We start from the raw sequence: 17,473 nt of genomic DNA on the forward strand, positions 1-17,473 counted from the left end.
CACTCCTTCATAGAGTGGCGAAGTCACGCCTCTTCCGGTAGAGCTCATGGGACCTATGAGATCGAAAAATATGAATGGGTGTCAATGGAGAGAAAATAATTATTTTCTGGTCCCAGTCTTTATATGACCTGGATTACACATATGTTGTTTGTGGATTTGAATGATAATTTTTCATGCAAAGAAAACAAAAAAATTTCGTGAAGAAGATTGATCATTTTAGGTTTTATGTGAGGCCGCTTTGTGAACTACACTGGAAAAAGGGTTTTAAGCCGTACTTCATCTGATTATTATTTTGTAATTCAATTCAAATAAACATTTTTTGTTTTATTTTTAAAATAACTTTTTTTTATTTCAAAATACTGTGAAATATAGATATTTTTAATTAGGAGCTCAATTAAGAAATATCCATTTTGACAAATGTAAAATTTTAAGGTTGTGTATTCAACTGATTAATAATTTTGTCATTCAATCCAAATCATTTTTTTTGTTTTCTTCCTAAAACACTGTTATACTTGATTAGGAGCTCAATTTAGAAATATTTGTTCAGACAAATGTACAATTTCAAGGTTACGTACAAGCCTGCGCATGCGCATTAAATACAAAGACGCTTACGACTACTGGACCAAACCGCAGTGTTGGCAACTTAGCGATTTTGTCGCTATATTTAGCTACTTTTCAAACCCCTTTGGCGACTTTTTTTCAAAACAGCGACAAGCGACAAATCTAGCTTCTTTTTCAGCTGCTATTGGTGACTTTTGGCGACTTTTTGAGGTGAAAGCACTAGCCTTGACCAGAGTGACGATGACTCACTGGTTCTGTGAGCTAGGACAGTCTGTCTGTGTCTGGAGGGAGGTCTGGAGTTGGTCTAACTCTGCCATTTAGATTGTTACCAATTACCAAGCAGTGTATCGAGGTGTCTTTGGCAAAGCACCTAACCCTGACTGATGTCGCGATGTGATGTCGAATCCAGACAGAAGCCCCTCAAGGCCATGAAGCGGCGAGAGCCGAGCGGGAAAAAATGATGATGATGTATACAATAATGAGAAACATTTGTTTGATTAAATTGTAATCTTTTTGATTGGATAAACCAAATTATTTCTGATAGATATATCTTAAATGAGAACCAATTGTTGGAGTGAATCAATATTTTTTTGTTTAGGATTTAACATACGATTTAAATGTATTAACTTCATTCAAAGAATAGAATTATACTTGGTGCCAAGTTGTATTATTTTGTTTTTATGAACATAGGAAATATTGTTTGAGGCAAGCTATATATTTGTCATTGGCTCAAGTTATGTAATATAGATGTGAACCATTACCCATGTTTTTTTTAATTGGTTCAACAGAAGGCTTTTTCCAGTGTATGCTCTTCGCTGCTCTCGACGCATATGATATACGTCACAACACACGCACTTGGAACTCGGCACAGAGATGGCGATCTCTCTGCCCCACTTCACCGCTGTTTCCAAGGGGAGGATAAAAGCATCGAAAGAGGTGAAAACCATCATAAATCGGGGCACGTGCAGAGTTTCAGTTATGCCGATGGGAAGATTGACGGTCTTCTCCACGCCAGTCGCAGGGAGCGTGACGTCACATACGAGCCGTGTAGTCTTTCTCGTTGTGTTTTCTCTACAGCCTTTATCTGAACAATTGCACAATAAACGGTTGAACTCTTTGCATGAAAAATTATCATTTAAATCCACAAACAACATATGTGTAATCCAGGGCATATAAAGACCGGGACCAGAAAATAATTATTTTCTCTCCATTGACACCCATTCATATTTTTCGATCTCATAGGTCCCATGAGCTCTACCGGAAGGGGCGTGACTTCGCCACTCTATTGAGCGTGACAAGACAGGTTTTTGAAACCTGCTTTAAACACTCAGTTTACTTGCTAAATTCGATTAAACAATTCAATACAATACAAATATAAAGTAAAAACAAGTGTTATCTAGCGATCTGTTATTATCTGTATTATGTTATTTGGTGTTCGGCAACATGAGCGCGAATGGTTTTTGAAACCTGCCCGGCAACGGACAACCCAATCAAATCAGTTGTCAAGTTGTCAACAACTGATGACGTAGGCCGGTACAATTTTCGCCCCCGGTACAATTTTAACGTGACAGTATCTCCACGGTAATAATAATAATAATAATAATACATTTAATTTAAAGGGCGCCTTTCAAGACACCCAAGGTCACCTTACAGAGCATAAAGTTATCATAAATCGTTTAAAAACAAGACATTGTGGAAAAATAATAAATAAATAAATAAATAAAACAAAAACAAGACAAAACAAACAATCAAGACAGTGATCAGTTAGACGTTGTGTGCGAGTTTGAACAGGTGAGTTTTGAGTTGTGACTTGAAGGTTGTAATGGTGTCTGACTGTTTTATGTGTGGGGGGAGGGAGTTCCAGAGCCTGGGTGCTGAACAGCTGAATGACCGGGCACCCATTCGTAATGAGTCGTGATGTGGGGATACATAGTAGTCCAGCAGAGGTTGAGCGGAGGGAGCGGGAGGGAGTGTATTCTTGGAGGAGGTCCCAGAGGTAATGGGGGCTAGGTTGTGGAGAGCTTTGTAGGTGAGGAGTGGGTGGAGACGGTGGGTCTCCCGACCCTATGTTTCGCACCCAGTGCCTGTAGCACTTGGGAAATCTTTGTGTTTACCACACTGGCGTCAAAACGTACCAGTGAGGATAAGTCGTCTATCCTATCTCCCAGAACACGCACTCTATCTACTGCATCTGTGTCTTCAACACGATTGTTCTCCACATCATCGGCCAAACTTCGGAGCGTATCAATAATCTCCATTGGTGACCATGGACCTGACACATACGAACTAGAAGTGAACGTGAACAAGGAAATTACGAGCAAGTGACGTAGTTCCCGCCCAGACACTGATTGGCTGATACGTTTGCCACTTTGCATATTGACTTTTTGGATTCCGCTTTGGATTCCGTTTTGGATTCCGTTTTGCCAAATCTTTTGCAAAGCGTTCGTTTTGCGGATTGAAATGTCATTTGAATATCGCAACACACAGAGCGTGGCGAAGTGGATTGCAATCACGGGGATGCTATAGCTTTTCAATTTGTATAAAGGAACTCAAAGAATGACAAAATGTTATTCTATTTGTATTGTTATAACTTTTGCAAATTTAATTGAGGATTGCATTGTCACTTTGCATGTTACAATACACTTTGAATAACGTATTTACAAATTACATTATAAAATTGCATAATGAATTGTCAAATGTAATTGCAAATTGCATTGCCATTTGAATTTTGCTACATATATGCTTCCATAGGCTCGGCCTGAAACCGTCTGGCCGTTCGGGAAATCTCCCGAACCTCCCGATGGCCTGTCCACCCCTGGTCTTGGGTGTCTAGACTAGCCCTCCAGGCGGGAAATATTTTAGATATCTAAAACAATAAATGTTTTTGACTTTTTTGTAGTTACAGGTCAAAGAGGCCAAGTCAGGGTCAAGTCTCAAGTCAATAGCAGTCAAGTCTAAGTCGAGTCGCAAGTCATGCGTAATTTTGTCGAGTCAAGCCTGAAGTCATCAAAATCATGACTCGAGTCCAAGTCATGTGACTCGAGTCCACATCTCTGCTTAGTACTAAACTAAATATTTTGCGTCCCGGGTTCAATGTGGCCCTCCAACAAAACAACTGGCCCCAGTCTGGCCCCCCCATGAAAATTGGTCTAGAACCGCCCCTGGAGTTAACTCCGGAAACGCTCCGCCACACTACCCACGAAAAACCATGACCTTTTTTTTTCCTTTTTTTAATTTGTTTGCCTGCTGCAACATTCTGTTCGCCAGACAGGGATACATTTAGTTTATCTTCAGTGCGTATTGGCCAATGTGATCTGTCTTGACACGATTGCGATTCAGCCTACGCATAGCATGAACGCAAACTCACAGCCAGACACAAGAACTCTTTAATGACATAGAAAAAAAAGAAAACTGATCTGTTTTATTTTTTACATTGTGTTGTTATGCAAGCTGTATTGATAATTGCATTGTTCATAGAAAGTCATATTTTGGAACAAAGCTTTTTCTCTCATACAAGATTAGATAAGGTTCATCTGTTGATGTCTTAAATGATGATCACAATAGTAGGAAGTGATTAGCAAACTCTGAGTAGAAAACTCGTATACTTTGAGCATATACTCACGTATATATTTAAAATCACGCATGGAACTGTAAAAAAGAAAAGAAAATTGCATCAAGATGCATCGATAATCGAATAGTTGACCTCATAATCGGAATCGAATCGTGAGGTGCCAAGAGATTCCCTCCCCTAACCACCACCACCCCCCCTCAACTCAAGTACTGGTTCCACAGCTTCTCCAACTCCATTAGCTGGTGTTGGTACTCCTCTTTCTCCGCTAGCTGGTTGTTCTCCAGCCAGAGGATGGCCTGCTCACACTTCTCCTCCACCTTCTCCCTGTCCTCTTCACTCACTCTGTCCTTCAGGTTGTCCTCCCGCAGGCTGCTCTTCATGTTGAAGGCGTAGGACTCCAGGGCGTTCTTGGCCGCTATGTTCTCCCTCTGTTGCTCGTCTTCTACCTTGTATTGGTCTGCTTCCTGCACCATCCTCTCAATGTCTTCCATGCTCAGGCGGCCCTTGTCGTTGGTGATGGTGATCTTGTTCTGTTTGCCTGTGCTCTGTTCCACAGCAGACACGTTCAGAATACCGTCTGCGTCGATGTCGAAGGTCACCTCGATCTGAAGCTCCCCTCTCAGAGCGAGCGGGATTCCCGACAGCTCGAACTTGCCCAGCAGGTTGTTGTCCTTGGTCATGGCTCTCTCTCCTTCAAAGACCTGGATCAGGACCCCGGGCTGGTTGTCGGTGATGTTGCAGAAGGTCTGAGTCTGTTTGGTGGGGATGGTGGTGTTCCGTATGATCAGGGGCGTCATGACTCCTCCGTCCGTCTCGATGCCCAGGGAAAGGGGCGCCACGTCCAGGAGCAGCAGGTCCTGGACGTTCGCCGACGTGTCGCCGCTGAGAATGGCGGCCTGCACCGCGGCGCCGTAAGCCACAGCCTCGTCTGGGTTGATGCTCTTGTTGAGCTCCCTGCCGTTGAATAAGTCCTGCAGGAGTTTCTGGATCTTGGGGATTCGCGTGGAGCCTCCCACCACGACAATGTCGTGGACCTGGCTCTTGTCCATCTTGGCGTCCATCAGGGCTTTCTCCACGGGTTCCAGGGTTCCCCTGAAGAGGTCTGAGCACAACTCCTCGAAGCGTGCCCTGGTGATGGAGGTTCGGAAGTCGGTGCCCTCATGCAGAGAATCGATCTCGATGCTGGCCTGGGTGATGCACGACAGAGATCTCTTGGCTTGCTCACAAGCCGTGCGCAGCCTCCCCAAAGCCTTCTTGTTCTGGCTGATGTCCTTCTTGAACTTCCGCTTGAACTGCTCCACACAGTGGTTGACCAAGCGGTTGTCAAAGTCCTCTCCACCCAGATGAGTGTCTCCGGCCGTGGACTTCACCTCAAAGATGCCGTCTTTGATGGTCAGGATGGAGACGTCGAAGGTGCCCCCACCCAGGTCAAAGATCAGGACGTTGCGCTCGCTGCTCTTGTCTTTGTCCAGACCGTAGGCAATGGCGGCCGCCGTGGGCTCGCTGATGATCCTCAGGACGTTGAGGCCGGCGATCACTCCTGCGTCCTTGGTGGCCTGACGCTGGGAGTCGTTGAAGTGAGCTGGAACCGTGATGACTGCGTTCGACACCTTCTGGCCCAGGTAGGCTTCGGCGATCTCCTTCATCTTCACCAGGATCATGGAGGACACCTCCTCAGGGTAGAAGGACTTGTTCTCCCCCTTGTGCTCCACCTGGATTTTGGGCTTCCCCGCGTCGCTCAGCACCGTGAATGGCCAGAGCTCCATGTCCGCCTGCACCACCACATCGTCAAACTTTCGGCCAATCAGGCGCTTGGCGCCGAACACGGTGTTGGTGGGGTTCGTCGCCACCTGGTTCTTGGCTGCGTCTCCGATGAGTCTCTCCGTGTCATTGAACGCCAAGTAGCTGGGGGTGGTCCGGTTGCCCTGGTCGTTAGTGATGATCTCCACTTTGCCGTGCTGGAACACCCCCACGCAGCTGTAGCAGGTGCCCAGGTCAATACCGATTGCTACACCCTTAGCAGCAGACATCTTGCTGAGGATAGCTGTCAGGGAGTTAACAGTTAAAAGACAAGCGTTCAAATTTATAATTGTTTTAAAAAAACAACAACTTTAAATTAAAAAAGGGATTTTATAATCTATAGAGAGAACCAATTTTATATATTTTTATAGATAAAATATAATTAATATGAAACTAGATTTCGACATATGCAGGGTTGACAACTTTGGGACTTTGGCTGTAGTGAGACTTTGCAAAATATCAGTGGACGCACATTTTTGATAACCGTAACCCTTTTCTTTTTTTTGCAAAACAGTCCTCGCTTAGTATAAACAAATTGAAGGACGCTTATATAAAAGCCATTGGCTGTTGTTGACGTACGACATTCAAAATGTGTGAAGATATTTTTCAATCATGCATTTAATCATGCATTGACATGGGAACATAGCTGTATACTGAGTCAGACACCTGCTGCTATAGATATGTGTTTAACCAAGACCTCAGAATGTATTCCCAGTCTGATCCAGAAAGAAGGAATGGAACCGAAGGTAACAGTGTGTCATGTCCTTTAATTCGTTTAGTAATGTAGCTATTGGTTGATAACACCTTGTAATTTTGTTTTGAGGAGGGCTGTCAAACCATGAGAAAACCATTAGGGTCTATATTGCGAGAATAGGTTAATTGAACCCCGATCATTGCCAAACATGACTTTATTTAGCCTAATGACAGATATTGAAAAAGAAACAACATGGAATTAATGTTAAATCAGAATTAAAATATTATATCCTAATTAAAATATTTGAAATTGTAACATAGCCTATGGATCATGTAGCCCTTATAATGCCGATATTGACTTGTTCTTGCCGTGCTCAGTTCGAAAGGCACTTGTAATATAAATAAAATATAGGCTAAGAAACACCAAACTAACATGTTCTAGTTGAATTCCAATCAGGTCCACAGTCCACACAGAGAGGTAGAGAGACAGTAGACATGGAAGGAGGGAGGGAGAGAGACTGGACGAGTTTTTGAAAAGGGTATATTTTCGCCATCTTTCTCTCTTGTTCAGATGTTGGGAATTACATAAAAATGCACATTCGATGTTTTTGCTCCTTTTGATATCCTGGCCGTAATTGTAGGTAGGCCTATTGAGCAGTACGCTATAATAAGTAAATTAAACTAAATAGCGGAGTAACCGAATAATTGCGTTAAATAAACAATAGTAATAAAACAACGTAACGTTGTCATTTAAAAATGACAGCACTAGTTTGAGGCCATTATTTGCGCCCTCAGACCTTAACCAACGCTTTTCTTCTTCCAAAACGCGCGTCTTTCACTCAAAAATGTTCACGCGCAACTAAAAGACGCAAGGGAGCGGCGAATCAACGGAGAAAGGTGTGCAGAAGACGTTGTAGGTCAGCCTGCACTGCAGTCGTGGCAGTCGGTCAAGGTAGATAGATCGATCGATCGAACGGTCCTGAAGTGAAAATCGGTCGTCCGACTTGGGCATAGTGTCGAAAGACAAATGGAACCATCCTTCAAGATCGATCGATAGATAGATAAATAGATGGATAAATCTAACGAGCATGTTTCCTGTATTTCATTTGTTCTAGTGAGTGATCAACGGACGGACAAAAAAAAAATGGGCTATTTGGCGTTATATTTCTTGCGTGAGATTGATGCTGAAAGCGTGAGAGCGGGATGAGTTGGCAACCCTGCATATGTTAACTTATATAATAAAACTTTTGCTTATAACAAATGGCATAGCAAAAAGAATACCTCTTATTTTCCAAAAGTATAATAATCGGTAAATGTAATGTAAATCTGATAGTAAATGTTGAAATAATTATTTACTTACAGTTAGTAAGCGATGAACAGTAATCGTTAAGCACACTGAATGCGAGTCTCGCGCTCCTCTCTCAGTAAGCACTTCTGTCTATTTCAACAGTCACTGCTGCCGGTGATTTTATGCCGCCTTCAAAGAAGCTCGGAGGTCGGAAGCTCTTACGTGTCTTTACGTAACCCTTCCCTTCTTCCGAAATAAGAGTGTTCATGAAACGCTCCTCAGAAGTTCGTAGGCTATGATATAAAACCGGAAAAAAATGATAGTTTGCACAACTAGAACTACAAGTAGGCCTACTGATGCCTGCAGGGTCCTCTTTGCGCTTCTTGGCTGTAGGCCTAATCACAGTGAACTGATGAGTCGGTTTTTAGAACTGCTTGCAATGGTTGATCAAAATTAATGTACATTCCTCATTGACAGTCTTCAGGTATAAGGACAATATTTTATGGATACATTTTGAACAAGTAAATCCTTGCAAGCGCGCACACACGCACGCACACACACACACACACACACACACACACACACACACACACACACACACACACACACACACACACACACACACACACACACACACACACACACACACACACACACACACACACACACACACAAAGGTCTTAAAAACTGGGGTTTTCCTGAGCGGTAGGGAGGTGGAGAATCTCCGGTAATAGTCAAGCATCCAGGCGACAAACCGGTCTAGATGGTGAAGTCATTTAGTACAAAACGTTGGCAGGAGAGATACCGCATAGATGCCTTTCATAAACATACAAGTATCAATGTAGCATTCCATATAGGAAGTACTTTATGCACACAGCAGTAATGCGTTAAAGGATTCCCAAAGTGGGGTACCCGCGCTGCCACCAGGGGGTCCGCGAGATGAAAAATGTAATGGCGGTCTGGTGTAATATTACACAATTACAGTGCTGTGGGATTAAGTGGGATTTTTCCATACAATAAAAAAACATGACCAGTAAACATGTCCTTTGTAATCCCTTTTATTTTAAATAAAAAACTATAATTTATTAGTTTTTGATAGAAACGTAGAAGAAGACAGCTGTTGTCTTCTTCTACTCACTGTTGTCTCCTTCTAAGCACTGCAGGCTAGGCTATGTGCGAGCCAACTCGTTTTATTCATTCCTTATGTATTACATATAAATATGCTTCACTGGCTGAAATCAAGGAAACTGTCAAGTGGGACATTTTATGATCAAGTTGTTGGTCACGAAGGAGGAGAGGGACCAAGAGAGAGTGAGGATCTGCAGGGAAGAGAGACGGAGAGAATAGAGAAAGAAAATGAGCGGAAGTCAGACGATGCGCCGGAGGAAACTGAAGAGTAGGGAAGGAGATAGCAAAAAATAGGTGATGAGGGTGACCACCAGACGGGAAAAATTGAGGAAATATGATGACAATTATCTGGGTCTGGGTTGGATCGGCGATACAGATTATTTGATCTGTTTCGGAACCTATTCTCTTTAATGTTGTGGATCGTTTGCATCTTCATTGCAATTTAATTCAATAGGCTATCCTACTGTCGTTCTAATTTCCATAACCGTTGTGTTATGATGATGATGATGCTAGCTCCGCGGTCATTTAATAGGCCTATTGCTGCAATTTTTCTTTTACGCGGCTGAAAATAACTGTGCTTTCTTAAAAGTTGAAGCTTGTGCGTAGCTTTGTTGCATTATATTGAAACTTTGTTTATGTTGTTATTGTCATGCGTGTTATGGTTATTTGCGCATGATTAAACATGAGTCTTTATATGGAGATAAAACAAAGCTTTGATGCGGTTTTTTTTGCTTCTTTTTGAAGTTGGGATTGGGGGTGCGCCAACCCGCAGGAAAAAAAGTTTGGGAACCGCTTAAGTACTACTCCTTACAAGTCAGAACGTCAACAATAACCTCTTCTGGTTACACATACGATTTCATTATACATTTATGCATATTAAACACACAATATCTTCAGTTTTACATGTTCTTGGGAATAAGAGATAATACAAGAAAATATGAGACATTGGTTGATTATAAATTATCTCATGTTTATACCTCTAGTATAAAATATACATATTTAGATTAATTTAAATAATAGAGACTGACTACATTAAAATGAATACGTTCCCAAAAATAGTATGCATATTATTTGATATTTTACAGCGTTTTACAGTTGTAACCAGAATGTAAAACTCATTTTACATAGGCCTACTGGTTTTAAAAAGCTTCATAGGCCTGCATAGAGCAATAGTAAATAATCTGCTCTTTTAATAATACAACATCGAATCCCATGGAAATCAATGACTTAATAGGACAGACATCACTTTGTATGCAACAGATATTTCAATTATTTCGCAACAGAAAATACTACAAAAGTTTGTAGGATTGTTGAGACAGGAAGTTTCACATGAGTGAAAATTGATTAAAAAAACAATAAGACTTTGAGAGAAAACTCAACATACTTACACACTTGCATATAAGATACAAGTAGGCCTCGTTCACACTGCAAGCAATAGCGGCCCAAATCTGAACACCGGCGTCAACAACATTGGGCAAAAGTTAATCAAAACCCACGTGATATCATAATTAAGCTTTTCCAACATGACACTGGGGATCAGAGAGAGCGCTACCTCGGGAGTCATCCTGCTGATGGTGGGAACGTCGTAGCCAGAGTTGATGAAGTTCCCCGTGTACTGCTCCAACTGGAACTCCCTCAGCCACAGGTAGATCGCCTCCGCATCCTGGGGGAGAGAGAGACAGACACACAGGTTGAGAGCAAGACAGGCAGAAGGACATGCAGATCGACAGATGACAAATGGAAAGGAAGGCGGGCGGACGGACAGACAGACAAGACAAACGCACAGAGAGGCCTACGGACAGACATGCATGGCGAGGCAGACACAAACAGACAGATTGAGAGGCAGCCAGACATGCAGATCATATATAAACAATAAATGTACACAATATACACAGTATTATTCTGTACACCTTATTACTTTTAGGCATACTCAGTCAGGGGGTAACCAATATACTATAGCAGTGGTCCCACCTTGCCAGTAGCTGCTGTTGGTGGACAAACTGCTGGGTGAAGCCCTGCTCTGGCGCCCTCTGGTGGTCCACAGGCTGCCTGCGTGGCGCTCCTGCTGCAATACAGAACAATACGTTTTGTTCATTTTTTAAATATTATTAGTCACACGCGCATTAGCGAACTGGAGCAGAAGTAGCCGTGAACTGCTTTGAATCAAGGCATTCTCAAGTGTGAAACAGGTAACAAATAACCATGTCATTAAAATATACAGATAAAGGATATGAAAGGGATATAGATGTGCTATGGGAGTTTACAGATAAAATATAAGTGTTAGAATTGAGGGTTATGTCTTCATAATAGCAACATTTATAAAGAAATTAACATAATGTTGACAGATCGGATCGTTACAACATTTAAACAATAATGTAATCTGAAAAAAAAATATGTTGAAGTGGAACACACACACACACACACACACACACACACACACACACACACACACACACACACACACACACACACACACACACACACACACACACGCTCAGTCCGCACTCCAAAACCAAACCAAATAAACAGATCAGTCCAAGGGGCTGATCCTGCTGCTGGGATGCATGGCGCAGAACCAGATCTGTGACAGAAACAAGAAACGTGACTTACTGAACTAATCGTCCAGCGGCACACCAAGTTTAATACAATGAACACACAAACAAGCATTTTTAATTTACAGCTAACCCGTAAATAATATAAATATTATAACCATGACCACGAGGACGCCAGCGCGCGAAAGAGTTGAGGAAAGCCCTATATACAATTTCCTTTAATCGACATTTTGGACTCATTTAACACTTCGTATTTTAGTTTGCGCAAACATTTTAATGTCCTGATTGTTATAAACAATTAAAGCGTGCCCGTGGTGTCTGGCTCCTCCTTTGTTATTCAATGTTGCTTTCCACCCGATCAGAAGGAATCCTGTAGGTTTTCTCACCCCCTTTCCCCCCAACCTCCTACAGTTTCTCAGTTTTACTCAAAGGGAGTTATTAAATGGAGAACCCTATCCAGAAAGGTGTCGGGGAAATCCAGACGGAACAGCGCCTCCCCGAGTGCCCCCGAGGCAATGACCCCCTCATGTGTGAGAGGTTATTCTTCATGCTCAGTGTGTATGATCATGGCAAGCTGCATTATAGGAATAAGGAATAGAGAAACAGATCAAGGTTCTAATTTCTTAAGATGGAATGTGGGATCTACCTGAATTTTCCACATTGAGTGTGAGCAGACGGAAATGTATTCTCTTAAAATGTGTGCGTTGACGTAATAACAAACTCAAACGTCAAACCACATTTTAATTTGCTTCACAGATTGGTTCTCGGGTATAGAAACTAGAAATGTTTTTGAGTTATGGTAAAAGATGTGTTCAATTTTAAAAGTTATATTTTGGTTAGAACAAATAAAATTTGGTTACAACAGACAAAACGGTCCTGAATAACCACCACGTGCCCACCCCCACGTGGTGGGCTGTGGGTGTGTATCTATCTGTGGGTTTATATCAACATTTAGCGCATTTAGCAGACGCTTTTATTCAAAGCGACTTACAATAAGTACATTTGTCAGAAGAAAAGTCTGACTGTTTTCTTTTCCTTCATCGTCTCTCTGCTTCTGTAGCACACTTGAATAATTAAACTCAAGAGTGACTTGAAGAATATTTTTTTACTGGGTTCTGTAAACATACAGAACAGACATTGCGACACATTTGTCAATGACGTTCTGTCCGCCATGTCTCAACAATGCTATACAACATGTGTAGGTTTTACTATGTCTGTTTACATCCTAACTAATTATTAAACAGTTCACAAAAATACATATTAATGCACATGGTAATTACTAACAATGGAAATACATAAAAGAAAAGTACATTGTGGCTCCTGATAATCAGTTCTTAACCTTGGTATACAAAGTAAACAAACACAATCTACATAACACCCCGTGCCCACTACCTCCGTCCGTTGACTGATCCCCATTGACTTTGAATGGGGACGGACGCGCAATGCATTGTGGATCCGTCCGTTCCGTTGGAGCCTTTGGCTCCGTCAAAAAGTTGAAAAATGTTCAACTTTTTCGGCAGCGACGGATCCGTCATCCAATCAGATCACGTATGCAAATTTAAGCTCTGTGACGCGACTCGGGCTCTGACGATACTGGAAAGCGGGAAATCGGGTAATCTTGCCTTACAACAAGCAGGAAGAAGCGGGAAGAACCCGGCGAAGCGATTTGATTGGCTGACGGATGCCTCTGCAAAAAAATCTCTCCCCAGCCATGCCTTCCCACGTCCGTTGACTGACGGTGCAGTGGGCATGTAGCGCACCGGGAGAAGATTAGCTTAGCTGCTATCTAAGAAGTTGCTTATGACGGAATTGCGACCCACGGCAGAGGTAACCAGCCAACTCTTCCCAAAATATTTGTATCCTTGCCAAGCTCATTCTTATGTAGATTTATTACTCTTATATTGCTTACTTACCTGTAAACATACACAGACATTGCGACCCATTTGTTAATGACGCCATCTCTGAACACTGCTCTATTTCACCGGACAGAAAGTGCACCAATGGGTCATAGCCACCCTGTGGCGGAAATGAGGTAGGCCTACTTCATGCATTACATTATGCCTGTGTAAGATAAGTGGAGCACAATGCCAACTTTAAGATTAAACAAATGACAAGAAGAATGACCATTAAACTAATGATGGCAAAAATAAGGATTTCACACAATAAAATTAAAAAAATATATATGGAGGGTGTACTTATCTAATAGACACTATTCTAACACTTCCGTAAAATTGTTTTGCAAACTTAAGTCTTGGAGACTGCAAGCAAGTTCATCTCCTAAGCCGCTGGTGATTGGAGGGAGGGTATTTGGATTGGTGGTAAAAATGGATGCAATAATGATCAGAACCAGGGAAGGGGTCAATGGATGTAATACTTACATCAATACCCCTGGTAAAAACTAAATCCAGTGTACTTCCTGCATTCCTGTAGGTGGGTTCTTTCACATGCTGAAGAAAATTTCGATCATTAAAAAGATTCAGGAAAGGTTTTGTTTGGACAGAGAAATTAAAATCCCCAACTATAATTATTTTATCATGGTTGGGACATATCATGTTCAACATTTGTCTAAACTGGGAATAAAATGGTGTTACTGGATTATTGGGCGGCCGATAGACAGTCACAGTAAGTAGGTCTTCAGGCTGTTTGATCCTCAATGCTACATGTTCAAACGATGGAAAAACACCAAGGTCAAGTTGGTCCGATACTGAATATCTCTCAGAATAAATAACGGCGACCCCACCCCCTTTTCCCGGTCTATTGATGTGATGAAAGGTGAAACCCTTTGGACAAGACTCTCTCAACGTATTGTCAGCAGTATCGTCATCAAGCCAGGTTTCAGTTAAAAACATAAAGCAAATATTTCTTTCAGAAATCAAGTCTTTCAAACTATATATTTTTTTAGAGAGGGAATTAATATTCAAAAGTGCAAAGTTTATCATCATGGGAATGAGGGGTATACACAGCTTCTTCAACTCCTTCAGCTGGTGTTGGTACTCCTCTTTCTCCGCTAGCTGGATGTTCTCCAGCCAGAGGATGGCCTGATCACACTTCGCCTCCACCTTCTTCCTGTCCTCCTCACTCACTCTGTCCTTCAGGTTGTCCTCCCGCAGGCTGCTCTTCATGTTGAAGGCGTAGGACTCCAGGGCGTTCTTGGCCGCTATAGTCTCCCTCTGTTGCTCGTCTTCTACCTTGTATTCTTCTGCTTCCCGTACCATCCTCTTGATGTCTTTCTTGCTCAGGCAGCCCTTGCTCAGGGGGCCCTTGTTGGTGATGGTGATTTGTTTTCCCGTGCTCTTGTCCACAGCAGACACGTTCAGAATGCCGTCTGCCTTGATGTCGAGGGTGACCTCGAGCCGATGTACTACTCTCTGAGCGGACTGGATTCCCGACAGCTCGAACTCGCCCAGCAGGTGATTGTCCTTGGTCATGGCTCTCTCTCCTTCAAAGACGTTGACCAGGACCCCGGGCTGGTAGTCGGTGTAGGTGCCAAAGGTCTGAGTCTGTTTTGTGGGGATGATGGTGTTCCGTTCTATCAGAGGCACCATGACTCCTCCGTCCATCTCGATGCCCAGGGTTAGGGCTGTCCTGCCACGTCTGGGGTAGGCAGCCTGCATGGTGGCCTGCACGGCAGCACCGTAAGCCTTGGATGAGTATGGGAGTATGGGGATAGCTGTATGGGAGTTTACAGTTAAAAGATAAGTGCTAATTATTATTAGTTATGTCTTCATAATAGCAACATTTATGAAGAAATTAAAAGAATGTTGACAGTTCCAATAGTTCCGAAATTTAAATAATAATGTAAACTGTAAAAAGTATGTTATAATCTATAAGGTTAATCTAATAATAAAAAAAATCTAGTATTATTATACATCTATATTATTATATAGATTAACTGACTTTTTAAATAGAGAAAACTACGCTACAGAGAGAGGTAGAGATGCATTGTCAAACTGTTGCTAATATTTATGGAGATGATTAAAGACAAGTCTATCTATGGCAAGTATTTCAAAATGTACTTTTAATTAAAAAATAAAACGTTTCTTTACCTTTAAGCCTGCAATCATCTTTCAAAATTGTCTAAAATGTTAAAGGACTTCATGGCATTGACATATTAAGCCAACATTCACATTGTCAAAGCACAAAATGTCAAATAAGATACAGCATAAGATACAAAACAATAGTACAAATTAATTTTCTTGAAGGAAATCCTCATATAACTTGCAACTAATCAATGTCCTGATCCGGACATCTCAACTTCTGTACCAGACACGTCACTCTTATATCTCACGTATGTGTCATCTCTTTCATGACCGTGTGTGCCAGTATATTTCAACACTTCTGTGTACATGTCCATTTATTTTCACTCTTATTTGTTGGAACTGAATCTCTCAGTGCCAGTTCTAAAGCTGTAGACGATAACTGTTTAGAGTCTAAACAGTTATCGTTCACAGCTTTAGAACAGGCTCAAGAGTCTAAACTTTAGACTCTTGAGTCTTAATGGCAGGGGCGGGATCTTCCCTTGAACAAACTGTATAGATGCTTTGTGTATCTAAATACACTTTGAATCTTTCTGATACTGCCTTATGTCACATTGATGATGACAATCATCAATTGTCAATATTCTAAATTAAATGTAAATTCAGTGAATATAATCAAAATTGCATAGCTCCAGGCTCAAGTGGATAAATGACCTATGGAAATAGGCTTGTTTAACAAAACATGGAACAAGAAATAAGGGTTTGCTTACATTTGTCGATCTTCTCAGTCTTGTTGATCGTTTCAGGCTTCTTGTGGTCAGCCCACGGTACTGTGGGTTCTTTTATACTAAACCTTTGTCCTCTAGATCGTCCTCATTACATCCTAGTTAGCGCCCACATTAGGGTGACATAGGCCATAAGGTGTAGCCGTCTTTTAATGCTGTGTCATCTCGTGTGATTAGTTTCTCCCATGTGAGAAACTAAATAGATATTGTGCAGTTATTCATTTGTTTTTTAAGTCTGCAATAGTAATCATCTTTCGATAATGAGTGGTTCGGCTTCACGGAACAATCTGGGCGAGCCATAACCGGAACAACCTTAATCAGAACAAAAGGTAAAATTACCAACCAACAGAGGAGAACATCATAGAGAAAGGATGACAAACCAGCAGGACAGGTTCACCAAATCACCTTCCATCCCGAGAGAGCGAGATCTTCAGTCTAAAACAATCATGGAATAAGTTAAACACTGCGCCAGCAGCACTTTTTCCTCTCTAAGCATGTTTAAAGTAGCTTTAAAACGTTCTAATGGGAAAGAAATAGACCACATTTTCACACATAAGAGGTATCAGAGGAATGAGAAGAAACAGAGGTACCTCCTATAAACAGTAAGCAGTGGCAGATCTAGGGTGTGGCCAGGGGACTGCATCCCGGCCACCCCATTGGCCACCCCTGTCGTATTTGCATATTTTATTTGTATATGTATTGTGGCAGACGCCAGGGAGAAGTGAGGGGAGTGGTGATTGAAGGGAGATATTTGGCAGCCTGCTGGCTCCACTCCCAAGCCTTTCATGGACTTACTCCCGTTAACGATAACGAGGCAGGAGTGCTTGGGGTTAAAGGGGAGAGCCAGAGCTAGGGCTAGCAAACTTCAGAGAGTATCTGAGTGATCTTCTGTAAGCATTGTACCGCCAACGAGAGAGAGTGAGAGAGAGAGAGAGAGAGAGAGAGTGAGTGAGTGCAACCCAGTCTCACCAATATGCGTACAGATCGCACGGTTTGACACTTTCAAAATGCGTGCAGTACATACGCCAAATGACCATTTCGCGTGCATATGATACGCAAAACCCAGCATTAACTACTGTGGAGGGAGGATGCGTCCATTTCGCGTGCATATGATACGC

The 17,473-nt window shown here is 42.1% G+C and overlaps 2 protein-coding genes across 2 annotated transcripts; both read right to left on the minus strand.

The window, feature by feature from the left end:
- Positions 1-3,297: 3,297 nt before the first annotated feature.
- LOC130370782 (heat shock 70 kDa protein 1-like) lies at positions 3,298-8,095 on the minus strand. Its single transcript, XM_056576339.1, has 2 exons — positions 7,986-8,095; positions 3,298-6,176 (listed from the first exon to the last, which is right to left on the minus strand). Exon 2 carries the CDS (start codon positions 6,160-6,162, stop codon positions 4,330-4,332), a length of 1,833 nt encoding a protein of 610 aa, XP_056432314.1. The 5' UTR covers positions 6,163-6,176; positions 7,986-8,095; the 3' UTR covers positions 3,298-4,329.
- Positions 8,096-9,940: 1,845 nt separating this feature from the next.
- LOC130404126 (heat shock 70 kDa protein-like) lies at positions 9,941-15,165 on the minus strand. The gene is made up of 3 exons (XM_056608744.1): positions 14,521-15,165; positions 10,594-10,704; positions 9,941-9,949 (listed from the first exon to the last, which is right to left on the minus strand). The coding sequence occupies exons 1-3, from the start codon at positions 15,151-15,153 to the stop codon at positions 9,941-9,943; spliced, it is 753 nt and encodes a 250-aa protein (XP_056464719.1). The 5' UTR covers positions 15,154-15,165.
- Between the last annotated feature and the right edge of the window lie 2,308 nt (positions 15,166-17,473).

This window comes from Gadus chalcogrammus, chromosome 2, assembly GCF_026213295.1.
Source record: "Gadus chalcogrammus isolate NIFS_2021 chromosome 2, NIFS_Gcha_1.0, whole genome shotgun sequence".
NCBI classification, from domain to species: Eukaryota; Metazoa; Chordata; class Actinopteri; order Gadiformes; family Gadidae; genus Gadus; species Gadus chalcogrammus.

Bases quoted from the DNA above. Each gene is read 5' to 3' on its own strand.
- LOC130370782 (XM_056576339.1), bottom strand. From the start codon at position 6,162: ATGTCTGCTGCTAAGGGTGTAGCAATCGGTATTGACCTGGGCACCTGC.
- LOC130404126 (XM_056608744.1), bottom strand. From the start codon at position 15,153: ATGGACGGAGGAGTCATGGTGCCTCTGATAGAACGGAACACCATCATC. The intron at 10,705-14,520 runs GCACTTTTGAAT...TCTCTCCCCCAG, and splicing joins TTCCCATGATGATAAACTTT to GATGCGGAGGCGATCTACCT.